Consider the following 14,487-nt stretch of genomic DNA (forward strand, 5'->3'; position numbering starts at 1 on the left):
GCTCTATGCCACCACCAGTTCTATGCCACCACCAGTTCTATGCCACCACCAGCTCTATGCCACCACCAGCTCTATGCCACCAGCTCTATGCCACCACCAGTTCTATGCCACCAGCTCTATGCCACCACCAGCTCTATGTCACCACCAGTTCTATGCCACCAGTTCTATGCCACCAGCTCTATGTCACCACCAGTTCTATGCCACCACCAGTTATATGCCACCAGCTCTATGTCACCACCAGCTCTATGCCACCACCAGCTCTATGTCACCACCAGCTCTATGCCACCACCAGTTCTATGCCACCACCTGTTCTATGCCACCAGCTCTATGCCACCACCAGCTCTATGTCACCACCAGTTCTATGCCACCACCAGTTCTATGCCACCACCAGCTCTATGCCACCACCAGTTATATGCCACCAGCTCTATGCCACCACCAGTTCTATGCCACCACCAGCTCTATGCCACCACCAGTTCTATGCCACCAGCTCTATGCCACCACCAGCTCTATGCCACCACCAGCTCTATGCCACCACCAGTTCTATGCCACCAGTTCTATGCCACCAGCTCTATGCCACCACCAGTTCTATGCCACCACCAGCTCTATGCCACCACCAGCTCTATGCCACCAGCTCTATGCCACCACCAGTTCTATGCCACCACCAGCTCTATGCCACCACCAGTTCTATGCCACCAGCTCTATGCCACCACCAGCTCTATGCCACCACCAGTTCTATGCCACCAGCTCTATGCCACCACCAGTTCTATGCCACCACCAGCTCTATGCCACCACCAGCTCTATGCCACCACCATTTCTATGCCACCACCAGCTCTATGCCACCACCTGTTCTATGCCACCAGCTCTATGCCACCACCTGTTCTATGCCACCAGCTCTATGTCACCACCAGTTCTATGCCACTACCAGCTCTATGCCACCAGCTCTATGCCACCACCAGCTCTATGCCACCACCAGCTCTATGTCACCACCAGCTCTATGCCACCACCAATTCTATGCCACCACCAGCTCTATGCCACCACCTGTTCTATGCCACCACCTGTTCTATGCCACCAGCTCTATGTCACCACCAGTTCTATGCCACCACCTGTTCTATGCCACCAGCTCTATGTCACCACCAGTTCTATGCCACCACCAGCTCTATGCCACCACCAGTTCTATGCCACCACCAGCTCTATGCCACCACCAGCTCTATGACACCACCTGTTCTATGCCACCACCCTATGCCACCACCAGTTCTATGCCACCACCTGTTCTATGCCACCACCTGTTCTATGCCACCAGCTCTATGTCACCACCAGTTCTATGCCACCACCTGTTCTATGCCACCAGCTCTATGTCACCACCAGTTCTATGCCACTACCAGCTCTATGCCACCACCAGTTCTATGTCACCACCAGCTCTATGTCACCACCAGCTCTATGTCACCACCAGCTCTATGCCACCACCAATTCTATGCCACCACCAGCTCTATGCCACCACCTGTTCTATGCCACCACCTGTTCTATGCCACCAGCTCTATGTCACCACCAGTTCTATGCCACCACCTGTTCTATGCCACCAGCTCTATGTCACCACCAGTTCTATGCCACCACCAGTTCTATGCCACCAGCTCTATGTCACCACCAGTTCTATGCCACCACCAGTTATATGCCACCACCAGCTCTATGTCACCACCAGCTCTATGCCACCACCTGTTCTATGCCACCAGCTCTATGTCACCACCAGTTCTATGCCACTACCAGCTCTATGCCACCAGCTCTATGCCACCACCAGCTCTATGCCACCACCAGCTCTATGTCACCACCTGTTCTATGCCACCACCTGTTCTATGCCACCAGCTCTATGTCACCACCAGTTCTATGCCACCACCTGTTCTATGCCACCAGCTCTATGTCACCACCAGTTCTATGCCACTACCAGCTCTATGCCACCACCAGCTCTATGCCACCACCAGTTCTATGTCACCACCAATTCTATGCCACTACCAGCTCTATGCCACCACCAATTCTATGCCACCACCAGCTCTATGCCACCACCTGTTCTATGCCACCACCTGTTCTATGCCACCAGCTCTATGTCACCACCAGTTCTATGCCACCACCAGTTCTATGCCACCAGCTCTATGTCACCACCAGTTCTATGCCACCACCAGTTCTATGCCACCAGCTCTATGTCACCACCAGCTCTATGCCACCACCAGCTCTATGCCACCACCAGCTCTATGCCACCACCAGTTCTATGCCACCACCAGTTCTATGCCACCACCAATTCTATGCCACCACCAGCTCTATGCCACCACCAGTTCTATGTCACCACCAGCTCTATGTCACCACCAGTTCTATGCCACCACCAGTTCTATGCCACCACCAGCTCTATGCCACCACCAGCTCTATGCCACCACCAGCTCTATGCCACCACCAGCTCTATGCCACCACCAGCTCTATGCCACCACCAGCTCTATGTCACCACCAATTCTATGCCACCACCAGCTCTATGCCACCACCAATTCTATGCCACCACCAGTTCTATGTCACCACCAATTCTATGCCACCACCAGTTCTATGCCACCACCAGCTCTATGCCACCACTATGTGAGCCCAAATGATGAAAACAAAGAGTATTATATAAATTAGGAAACAAATGATTGAGTCTCTAACACCTCTATCTCCTCTCCTCTCCTCTCCTCTCCTCTCCTCTCCTCTCCCATCTCTCTCCTCTCCTCTAAGTCCTCTCCTCTCCTCCTGTCCTCTGTCTCATCATCTCCCCTCTCCTCTCCTCTCCTCTCCTCTCCCTCTCCTCTCATCATCTCCCCTCTCCTCTCCTCGATGACTCTCCTCTCCTCTCCTCTCCCTCTCAAAGAATTGTCCTCTCCTCTCCTCTCTCATCTCTCTCCTTCATCATGTTCTCCTCTCATCTAGTCCCTCTCCTCTCTCCCTCTCCTCTCCTCTTCTCTCCTGTCCTCCCCTCCTCTCCTCTCCTCTCATCATCTCCCTTTGTCCTCCCTCTCCTCTCCTCTCATCATCTCCCCCTCTCCTCTCCTCTCCTCTCCTCTCCTCTCCTCTCCTCTCCTCTCCTCTCCTCTCCTCTCCTCTCGTCCAATAGGGTGGGCTGTATGTGTTCAAGCTGTTTGACTACTATTCAGCCAGCGGAATGTGCCTGCTCTTCCTGGTCTTCTTCGAGTGCGTCTCCATATCCTGGTTCTACGGTAAGTCAGTGACATCGCTTCCTGTTTGTGCGATTTCAGTTACATCACTTCCTGTTAAAGCTACGGTGACATCACTAAGTTGACACCGATGACAACGTCTTCGGACTGATGTGTGAAGGATACACAAAGAATTGTCCGGCGCATCTCAATATTCTGTAAAATTATTGAGGTGTTCTCAATGTAATAGTCTGAGGTGTTCTCAATGTAATAGTCTGAGGTGTTCTCAATGTAATAGTCTTTGAGGTGTTCTCAATGTAATAGTATTGAGGTGTTCTCAACGTAATAGTCTTTGAGGTGTTCTCAATGTAATAGTATTGAGGTGTTCTCAATGTAATAGTCTGAGGTGTTCTCAATGTAATAGTCTGAGGTGTTCTCAATGTAATAGTATTGAGGTGTTCTCAATGTAATAGTCTTGAGGTGTTCTCAATGTAATAGTATTGAGGTGTTCTCAATGTAATAGTCTGAGGTGTTCTCAATGTAATAGTCTTTGAGGTGTTCTCAATGTAATAGTCTGAGGTGTTCTCAATGTAATAGTCTGAGGTTTCTCAACGTAATAGTCTTTGGGGTGTTCTCAACGTAATAGTCTTTGGGGTGTTCTCAACGTAATAGTCTGGGGTGTTCTCAACGTAATAGTCTTTGGGGTGTTCTCAATGTAATAGTCTGGGGTGTACTCCAATGTAATAGTCTGAGGTTTCTCAACGTAATAGTCTGAGGTGTTCTCAACGTAATAGTCTTTGGGGTGTTCTCAACGTAATAGTCTTTGGGCTGTTCTCAACGTAATAGTCTTTGGGGTGTTCTCAACGTAATAGTCTGGGGTGTTCTCAACGTAATAGTCTTTGAGGTGTTCTCAATGTAATAGTCTTTGGGTGTTCTCAACGTAATAGTCTGGGGTGTTCTCAACGTAATAGTCTTTGGGGTGTTCTCAACGTAATAGTCTTTGGGGTGTTCTCAACGTAATAGTCTGGGGTGTTCTCAATGTAATAGTCTGGGGTGTTCTCAATGTAATAGTCTTTGAGGTGTTCTCAACGTAATAGTCTGGGGTGTTCTCAACGTAATAGTCTTTGAGGTGTTCTCAACGTAATAGTCTGGGGTGTTCTCAATGTAATAGTCTGAGGTGTTCTCAACGTAATAGTCTTTTGAGGTGTTCTCAACGTAATAGTCTTTGGGGTGTTCTCAACGTAATAGTCTGAGGTGTTCTCAATGTAATAGTCTGAGGTGTTCTCAACGTAATAGTCTGGGGTGTTCTCAACGTAATAGTCTTTGAGGTGTTCTCAACGTAATAGTCTTTGAGGTGTTCTCAACGTAATAGTCTGAGGTGTTCTCAATGTAATAGTCTTTAGGGTGTTCTCAATGTAATAGTCTGGGGTGTTCTCAATGTAATAGTCTGAGGTTTACTCAACGTAATAGTCTTTGAGGTGTTCTCAACGTAATAGTCTTTGAGGTGTTCTCAACGTAATAGTCTGGGGTGTTCTCAATGTAATAGTCTGAGGTGTTCTCAACGTAATAGTCTTTGAGGTGTTCTCAACGTAATAGTCTTTGGGGTGTTCTCAACGTAATAGTCTGAGGTGTTCTCAATGTAATAGTCTGAGGTGTTCTCAACGTGATAGTCTGGGGTGTTCTCAACGTAATAGTCTTTGAGGTGTTCTCAACGTAATAGTCTGAGGTGTTCTCAATGTAATAGTCTGAGGTGTTCTCAACGTAATAGTCTTTGGGGTGTTCTCAACGTAATAGTCTGAGGTGTTCTCAACGTAATAGTCTTTGAGGTGTTCTCAACGTAATAGTCTGGGGTGTTCTCAATGTAATAGTCTGAGGTGTTCTCAACGTAATAGTCTTTGAGGTGTTCTCAACGTAATAGTCTGAGGTGTTTACTCAACGTAATAGTCTGAGGTGTTCTCAATGTAATAGTCTGAGGTGTTCTCAATGTAATAGTCTGAGGTGTTCTCAATGTAATAGTCTGAGGTGTTCTCAATGTAATAGTCTGAGGTGTTCTCAATGTAATAGTCTGAGAGGTGTTCTCAATGTAATAGTCTGAGGTGTTCTCAATGTAATAGTCTGAGGTGTTCTCAACGTAATAGTCTTTGGGGTGTTCTCAACATAATAGTCTGAGGTGTTCTCAACGTAATAGTCTGGGGTGTTCTCAACGTAGTAGTCTGGGGTGTTCTCAACGTAATAGTCTGGGGTGTTCTCAACGTAGTAGTCTGGGGTGTTCTCAACGTAGTAGTCTGGGGTGTACTCCATGTAATAGTCTTTAGGGTGTTCTCAACATAATAGTCTGGGGTGTTCTCAACGTAATAGTCTTTGGGGTGTTCTCAACGTAATAGTCTGGGGTGTTCTCAACGTAATAGTCTGAGGTGTTCTCAATGTAATAGTCTGAGGTGTTCTCAACGTAATAGTCTTTGGGGTGTTCTCAACATAATAGTCTGAGGTGTTCTCAACGTAATAGTCTGGGGTGTTCTCAACGTAGTAGTCTGGGGTGTTCTCAACGTAGTAGTCTGGGGTGTACTCCATGTAATAGTCTTTAGGGTGTTCTCAACATAATAGTCTGGGGTGTTCTCAATGTAATAGTCTTTGGGGTGTTCTCAACGTAGTAGTCTGAGGTGTTCTCAACGTAATAGTCTTTGGGGTGTTCTCAACGTAATAGTCTGGGGTGTTCTCAACGTAATAGTCTGGGGTGTTCTCAAGGTAATAGTCTGGGGTGTTCTCAACGTAATAGTCTTTGAGGTGTTCTCAACGTAATAGTCTGGGGTATTCTCAACGTAATAGTCTGGGGTGTTCTCAACGTAATAGTCTTTGAGGTGTTCTCAACGTAATAGTCTGGGGTGTTCTCAACGTAATAGTCTTTGAGGTGTTCTCAACGTAATAGTCTGGGGTATTCTCAACGTAATAGTCTGGGGTGTTCTCAACGTAATAGTCTTTGAGGTGTTCTCAACGTAATAGTCTGGGGTGTTCTCAACGTAATAGTCTTTGAGGTGTACTCAACGTAATAGTCTGGGGTGTTCTCAATGTAATAGTCTGAGGTGTACTCAACGTAATAGTCTGAGGTGTTCTCAACATAATAGTCTTTGGGGTGTTCTCAACGTAATAGTCTTTGGGGTGTTCTCAACGTAATATTCTTTGGGGTGTTCTCAACGTAATAGTCTGGGGTGTTCTCAACGTAATAGTCTTCGAGGTGTTCTCAACGTAATAGTCTGGGGTGTTCTCAACGTAATAGTATTTGAGGTGTACTCAACGTAATAGTCTTTGAGGTTTACTCAACGTAATAGTCTGGGGTGTTCTCAACGTAATAGTCTTTGAGGTTTACTCAACATAATAGTCTTTAGGGTGTTCTCAACGTAATAGTCTTTAGGGTGTTCTCAACGTAATAGTCTGAGGTGTTCTCAATGTAATAGTCTTTGAGGTTTACTCAACGTAATAGTCTTTGAGGTTTACTCAACGTAATAGTCTTTGAGGTTTACTCAACGTAGTAGTCTTTGGGGTGTTCTCAACGTAATAGTCTTTAGGGTGTTCTCAACGTAATAGTCTTTGAGGTTTACTCAACGTAATAGTCTTTAGGGTGTTCTCAATGTAATAGTCTTTGGGGTGTTCTCAACGTAATAGTCTGGGGTGTACTCCATGTAATAGTCTTTGAGGTTTACTCAACGTAATAGTCTTTGAGGTTTACTCAACGTAATAGTCTTTGAGGTTTACTCAACGTAATAGTCTTTGGGGTGTTCTCAACGTAATAGTCTTTAGGGTGTTCTCAACATAATAGTCTTTGAGGTTTACTCAACGTAATAGTCTTTGGGGTGTTCTCAACGTAATAGTCTTTGGGGTGTTCTCAACGTGATAGTCATTGAGGTGTTCTCAACGTAATGGTCTTTGAGGTTTACTCAACGTAATAGTCTGGGGTGTTCTCAACGTAGTAGTCTTTGGGGTGTTCTCAACGTAGTAGTCTGGGGTGTTCTCAACGTAATAGTCTGGGGTGTTCTCAACGTAATAGTCTGGGGTGTTCTCAACGTAATAGTCTGGGGTGTTCTCAACGTAATAGTCTTTGAGGTTTACTCAACGTAATAGTCTGGGGTGTTCTCAACGTAAAAGTCTGGGGTGTTCTCAACGTAATAGTCTGGGGTGTTCTCAACGTAATAGTCTGGGGTGTTCTCAACGTAATAGTCTGAGGTGTTCTCAATGTAATAGTCTGAGGTGTTCTCAATGTAATAGTCTGAGGTGTTCTCAACGTAATAGTCTGGGGTGTTCTCAACGTAATAGTCTTTGAGGTGTTATAATATAATATATAATAATATATGTTCTCAACATAATAGTCTTTGGGGTTTACTCAGTGAGTGCAGCTTCTTGTCTTCCATCATAGGACCTTTGACCTACAATGTCTTATTTATTTTGTAGGTGCCGATAAGTTCCTTGCCAACATTGAGGAGATGATTGGCCACAAGCCCTGCCTGTGGTGGAAGCTCTGTTGGGTCGTGTTCACTCCTCTTATTGTGGCTGTAAGTACTCTCTCTCTCATTCTCTCTTCCTGTCCTTCTCCCCTCTCTCTTCCTCTCCCCCTTCCTCCCCCTCTCTCTCTTCCTCTCTTTCCACCTCCTCTCTCCTTCTCTTTCTCTTTCTCTTCCTCCCCTTTTCTCTCCTTCTCTCTTCCTTCCTTCCTCCCCCTCTCTCCTCTCTCCCCCTCTCTCTCCTTCTCACCCCCTCTCTTTCCTTCTCACCCCCATCTCTCTCCTTCTCACTCTCTTCCTCCCCCCTCTATCTCCTCTCTCTCTTCCCCCCCGTCTCTCTCCCTCTCTCTTCCATCCTCCCCTCGCTCTCCTTCTCTCTTCCTTCCTCCCCCTCTCTCTCCTTTTCTCCCTTCCTCTCCCGCTCTCTCTCCTTCTCTCTGTCTTCCTCCCCCCTCTATCTCCTCTCTCTCTCCCCCCTCTCTCCTTCTCTCTCTTCCCCCCCCCTCTCCTTCTCTCTCCTTTTCCCCCTCTCCTCTCTCCTTCTCTCTCTCCCTCCCCCTCTCTCTCCTTCTCTCTCTTTTCCCCCTCTCTCTCCTTCTCTCTCTCTTCCTCCCACTTCTCTATCTCCTCTCTCTCTTCCCCCCTCTCTCCTTCTCTCTTCCCCCCCTCTCTCCTTCTCTCTCTCCCGCCCCCTCTCTCTCCTTCTCTCTCCTTTCCCCCCCTCTCCTTCTCTCTCTTCCCCCTCTCTCCTTCTCTCTCTCCCTCCCCCTCTCTCTCCTTCTCTCTCCTTTTCCCCCCTCTCCTTCTCTCTCTTCCCCCCTCTCTCCTTTCTCTCTTCCTCCCCCTTCTCTATCGTCCTCTCTCTCTTCCCCCCCTCTCTCCTTCTCTCTCTCCCGCCCCCTCTCTCTCCTTCTCTCTCCTTTTCCCCCCTCTCCTTCTCTCTCTTCACCCCTCTCTCCTTCTCTCTCTCCCTCCCCCTCTCTCTCCTTCTCTCTCTTCCTCCCCCTTCTCTATCTTCCTCTCTCTCTTCCTCCCGCCTCTCTCCTTCGCTCTATATCTCCTCCCCTGTCTCTGTCTTTCTTCTGTCTACCCTCTCAAAGCACAGCACTACAAATCAATGTAAATTTATGAATTTTGGCCAACTGCCACACTGAATACAGCTGTCTGTCTGGTGTTATTATATGGAGGGCTTTTAATGCCAAAAATAAAGACCAAACTATACAGCCTATTTTTGTCATTAACAACTCTCTATATTCCTACAACCCCGGTCAAATCAAATCAAATCTAATTGTGTTTGTCACATGCACCGAATACAACAGGTACAGACTTTACCGAGTTTACAGAGTAGCAGCAGCGAATGTGAAGAGTGTGAGAGTATTAAAGTGTGTATGTGTGTTTTGTGTGTGTGAGCGTGTCAGTGTTTTATGTGTGAGTGTGTGGGTAGAGTCCAGTGAGTGTAGATAGATGTCAGTGCATTTAAAAAAGGGGGGTCAATGTAAATAGTCCAGGTGGCCATTTGATGAACTGTTCAGCAGTCTGATGGCAAGGGGGTAGAAGCTGTTCAGCAGTCTTATGGCTTGGGGGTAGAAGCTGTTCAGCAGTCTAATGGCTTGGGGGTAGAAGCGGTTCAGCAGTCTAATGGCTTGGGGGTAGAAGCTGTTCAGCAGTCTAATGGCTTGGGGGTAGAAGCTGTTCAGCAGTCTGATGGCTTGGGGGTAGAAGCTGTTCAGCAGTCTGATGGCTTGGGGGTAGAAGCTGTTCAGCAGTCTTATGGCTTGGGGGTAGAAGCTGTTCAGCAGTCTAATGGCTTGGGGGTAGAAGCTGTTCAGCAGTCTAATGGCTTGGGGGTAGAAGCTGTTCAGCAGTCTAATGGCTTGGGGGTAGAAGCTGTTCAGCAGTCTAATGGCTTGGGGGTAGAAGCTGTTCAGCAGTCTGATGGCTTGGGGGTAGAAGCTGTTCAGCAGTCTGATGGCTTGGGGGTAGAAGCTGTTCAGCAGTCTGATGGCTTGGGGTAGAAGCTGTTCAGCAGTCTAATGGCTTGGGGTAGAAGCTGTTCAGCAGTCTGATGGCTTGGGGGTAGAAGCTGTTCAGCAGTCTAATGGCTTGGGGGTAGAAGCTGTTCAGCAGTCTAATGGCTTGGGGGTAGAAGCTGTTCAGCAGTCTGATGGCTTGGGGGTAGAAGCTGTTCAGCAGTCTAATGGCTTGGGGGTAGAAGCTGTTCAGCAGTCTAATGGCTTGGGGGGAGAAGCTGTTCAGCAGTCTGATGGCTTGGGGGTAGAAGCTGTTCAGCAGTCTTATGGCTTGGGGGTAGAAGCTGTTCAGCAGTCTTACTGCTTGGGGGTAGAAGCTGTTCAGCAGTCTTATGGCTTGGGGGTAGAAGCTGTTCAGCATTCTAATGGCTTGAGGGTAGAAGATGTTCAGCAGTCTTACTGCTTGGGGGTAGAAGCTGTTCAGCAGTCTGATGGCTTGGGGGTAGAAGCTGTTCAGCAGTCTGATGGCTTGGGGGTAGAAGCTGTTCAGCAGTCTTATGGCTTGGGGGTAGAAGCTGTTCAGCAGTCTTATCTAGAAGCTGTTCAGCAGTCTTATGGCTTGGGGGTAGAAGCTGTTCAGCAGTCTAATGGCTTGGGGGTAGAAGCTGTTCAGCAGTCTGATGGCTTGGGGGTAGAAGCTGTTCAGCAGTCTAATGGCTTGGGGGTAGAAGCTGTTCAGCAGTCTAATGGCTTGGGGGGAGAAGCTGTTCAGCAGTCTTACTGCTTGGGGTAGAAGCTGTTCAGCAGTCTTATGGCTTGGGGGTAGAAGCTGTTCAGCATTCTAATGGCTTGGGGGTAGAAGATGTTCAGCAGTGCAGTCTTACTGCTTGGGGGTAGAAGCTGTTCAGCAGTCTGATGGCTTGGGGGTAGAAGCTGTTCAGCAGTCTGATGGCTTGGGGGTAGAAGCTGTTCAGCAGTCTTATGGCTTGGGGGTAGAAGCTGTTCAGCAGTCTTATGGCTTGGGGGTAGAAGCTGTTCAGCAGTCTTATGGCTTGGGGGTAGAAGCTGTTCAGCAGTCTAATGGCTTGGGGGTAGAAGCTGTTCAGCAGTCTGATGGCTTGGGGGTAGAAGCTGTTCAGCAGTCTAATGGCTTGGGGGTAGAAGCTGTTCAGCAGTCTAATGGCTTGGGGGAGAAGCTGTTCAGCAGTCTGATGGCTTGGGGGTAGAAGCTGTTCAGCAGTCTTATGGCTTGGGGGTAGAAGCTGTTCAGCAGTCTTACTGCTTGGGGGTAAAAGCTGTTCAGCAGTCTTACTGCTTGGGGTAGAAGCTGTTCAGCAGTCTTATTGCTTGGGGGTAGAAGCTGTTCAGCATTCTAATGGCTTGGGGTAGAAGCTGTTCAGCAGTCTTATGGCTTGGGGGTAGAAGCTGTTCAGCAGTCTTATGGCTTTAGAAGCTGTTCAGCAGTCTTATGGCTTGGGGTAAGCTGTTCAGCAGTCTAATGGCTTGGGGGTAGAAGCTGTTCAGCAGTCTGATGGCTTGGGGGTAGAAGCTGTTCAGCAGTCTTATGGCTTGGGGTAGAAGCTGTTCAGCAGTCTTATGGCTTGGGGGTAGAAGCTGTTCAGCAGTCTTATGGCTTGGGGGTAAATGCTGTTCAACAGTCTTATGGCTTGGGGGTAGAAGCTGTTCAGCAGTCTTATTGCTTGGGGGTAGAAGCTGTTCAGCAGTCTTATGGCTTGGGGGTAGAAGCTGTTCAGCAGTCTTATTGCTTGGGGGTAGAAGCTGTTCAGCAGTCTGATGGCTTGGGGGTAGAAGCTGTTCAGCAGTCTTATGGCTTGGGGGTAGAAGCTGTTCAGCAGTCTAATGGCTTGGGGGTAGAAGCTGTTCAGCAGTCTTATGGCTTGGGGGTAGAAGCTGTTCAGCAGTCTAATGGCTTGGGGGTGGAAGCTGTTCAGCAGTCTTACTGTTTGGGGGTAAAAGCTGTTCAGCAGTCTTACTGCTTGGGGTAGAAGCTGTTCAGCAGTCTTATTGCTTGGGGGTAGAAGCTGTTCAGCATTCTAATGGCTTGGGGGTAGAAGCTGTTCAGCCGTCTTATGGCTTGGGGGTAGAAGCTGTTCAGCAGTCTTATGGCTTGGGGGTAGAAGCTGTTCAGCAGTCTTATGGCTTGGGGGTAGAAGCTGTTCAGCAGTCTTATGGCTTGGGGGTAGAAGCTGTTCAGCAGTCTTATGGCTTGGGGGTAGAAGCTGTTCAGCAGTCTAATGGCTTGGGGGTAGAAGCTGTTCAGCAGTCTGATGGCTTGGGGGTAGAAGCTGTTCAGCAGTCTTATGGCTTGGGGGTAGAAGCTGTTCAGCACTCTTATGGCTTGGGGGTAGAAGCTGTTCAGCAGTTTTATGGCTTGGGGGTAGAAGCTGTTCAGCAGTCTTATGGCTTGGGGGTAGATGCTGTTCAACAGTCTTATGGCTTGGGGGTAGAAGCTGTTCAGCAGTCTTATTGCTTGGGGGTAGAAGCTGTTCAGCAGTCTTATGGCTTGGGGGTAGAAGCTGTTCAGCAGTCTTATTGCTTGGGGGTAGAAGCTGTTCAGCAGTCTGATGGCTTGGGGGTAGAAGCTGTTCAGCAGTCTTATGGCTTGGGGGTAGAAGCTGTTCAGCAGTCTAATGGCTTGGGGGTAGAAGCTGTTCAGCAGTCTTATGGCTTGGGGGTAGAAGCTGTTCAGCAGTCTAATGGCTTGGGGGTGGAAGCTGTTCAGCAGTCTTACTGCTTGGGGGTAAAAGCTGTTCAGCAGTCTTACTGCTTGGGGTAGAAGCTGTTCAGCAGTCTTATGGCTTGGGGGTAGAAGCTGTTCAGCATTCTAATGGCTTGGGGGTAGAAGCTGTTCAGCAGTCTTATGGCTTGGGGGTAGAAGCTGTTCAGCAGTCTTATGGCTTGGGGGTAGAAGCTGTTCAGCAGTCTTATGGCTTGGGGGTAGAAGCTGTTCAGCAGTCTAATGGCTTGGGGGTAGAAGCTGTTCAGCAGTCTGATGGCTTGGGGGTAGAAGCTGTTCAGCAGTCTTATGGCTTGGGGGTAGAAGCTGTTCAGCAGTCTTATGGCTTGGGGGTAGAAGCTGTTCAGCAGTTTTATGGCTTGGGGGTAGAAGCTGTTCAGCAGTCTTATGGCTTGGGGGTAGATGCTGTTCAACAGTCTTATGGCTTGGGGGTAGAAGCTGTTCAGCAGTCTTATTGCTTGGGGGTAGAAGCTGTTCAGCAGTCTTATGGCTTGGGGGTAGAAGCTGTTCAGCAGTCTTATTGCTTGGGGGTAGAAGCTGTTCAGCAGTCTGATGGCTTGGGGGTAGAAGCTGTTCAGCAGTCTTATGGGGGGTAGAAGCTGTTCAGCAGTCTAATGGCTTGGGGTAGAAGCTGTTCAGCAGTCTTATAGCTTGGGGGTAGAAGCTGTTCAGCAGTCTAATGGCTTGGGGTAGAAGCATTTCAGCAGTCTTATTGCTTGGGGGTAGAAGCTGTTCAGCAGTCTTATGGCTTGGGGGTAGAAGCTGTTCAGCAGTCTTATGGCTTGGGGGTAGAAGCTGTTCAGCAGTCTTATGGCTTGGGGGTAGAAGCTGTTCAGCAGTCTTATGGCTTGGGGGTAGAAGCTGTTCAGCAGTCTAATGGCTTGGGGGTAGAAGCATTTCAGCAGTCTTATTGCTTGGGGGTAGAAGCTGTTCAGCAGTCTTATGGCTTGGGGGTAGAAGCTGTTCAGCAGTCTTATGGCTTGGGGGTAGAAGCTGTTCAGCAGTCTGATGGCTTGGGGGTAGAAGCTGTTCAGCAGTCTGATGGCTTGGGGGTAGAAGCTGTTCAGCAGTCTGATGGTTGGGGGATAGAAGCTGTTCAGCAGTCTGATGGCTTGGGGGTAGAAGCTGTTCAGCAGTCTGATGGCTTGGGGGTAGAAGCTGTTCAGCAGTCTGATGGCTTGGGGGTAGAAGCTGTTCAGCAGTCTGATGGCTTGGGGGTAGAAGCTGTTCAGCAGTCTTATGGCTTGGGGGTAGATGCTGTTCAGCAGTCTTATGGCTTGGGGGTAGAAGCTGTTCAGCAGTCTTATTGCTTGGGGGTAGAAGCTGTTCAGCAGTCTTATTGCTTGGGGGTAGAAGCTGTTCAGCAGTCTTATGGCTTGGGGGTAGAAGCTGTTCAGCAGTCTTATTGCTTGGGGGTAGAAGCTGTTCAGCAGTCTGATGGCTTGGGGGTAGAAGCTGTTCAGCAGTCTTATGGCTTGGGGGTAGAAGCTGTTCAGCAGTCTAATGGCTTGGGGGTAGAAGCTGTTCAGCAGTCTTATGGCTTGGGGGTAGAAGCTGTTCAGCAGTCTTATGGCTTGGGGGTAGAAGCTGTTCAGCAGTCTTATGGCTTGGGGGTAGAAGCTGTTCAGCAGTCTAATGGCTTGGGGGTAGAAGCATTTCAGCAGTCTTATTGCTTGGGGGTAGAAGCTGTTCAGCAGTCTTATGGCTTGGGGGTAGAAGCTGTTCAGCAGTCTTATGGCTTGGGGTAGAAGCTGTTCAGCAGTCTTATGGCTTGGGGGTAGAAGCTGTTCAGCAGTCTGATGGCTTGGGGGTAGAAGCTGTTCAGCAGTCTGATGGCTTGGGGGTAGAAGCTGTTCAGCAGTCTGATGGCTGGGGGATAGAAGCTGTTCAGCAGTCTGATGGCTTGGGGGAGAAGCTGTTCAGCAGTCTGATGGCTTGGGGGTAGAAGCTGTTCAGCAGTCTAATGGCTTGGGGGTAGAAGCTGTTCAGCAGTCTTATGGCTTGGGGGTAGAAGCTGTTCAGCAGTCTGATGGCTTGGGGGTAGAAGCTGTTCAGCAGTCTTATGGCTTGGGGGTAGAAACTGTTCAGCAGTCTTATGGCTTGGG

At 48.5% G+C, this 14,487-nt stretch overlaps 1 protein-coding gene across 2 annotated transcripts in view; it reads left to right on the forward strand.

Moving 5' to 3' along the window:
- Positions 1-14,487, forward strand: part of slc6a1b (solute carrier family 6 member 1b) — a 53,962-nt gene that overhangs the window by 26,071 nt on the left and 13,404 nt on the right. For both annotated transcript variants that reach the window (XR_008074912.1, XM_052474239.1), the window contains exons 12-13: positions 3,122-3,224; positions 7,605-7,705. Coding sequence is in view for 1 of the 2 variants with exons in the window: in XM_052474239.1 (XP_052330199.1) it covers positions 3,122-3,224; positions 7,605-7,705 (204 nt within the window). In the remaining variant the exon portion in view is untranslated. The remainder of the gene's footprint in view (positions 1-3,121; positions 3,225-7,604; positions 7,706-14,487) is intronic.

The sequence above is a fragment of the Oncorhynchus keta genome, chromosome 21 (genome assembly GCF_023373465.1).
Source record: "Oncorhynchus keta strain PuntledgeMale-10-30-2019 chromosome 21, Oket_V2, whole genome shotgun sequence".
NCBI lineage: Eukaryota > Metazoa > Chordata > Actinopteri > Salmoniformes > Salmonidae > Oncorhynchus > Oncorhynchus keta.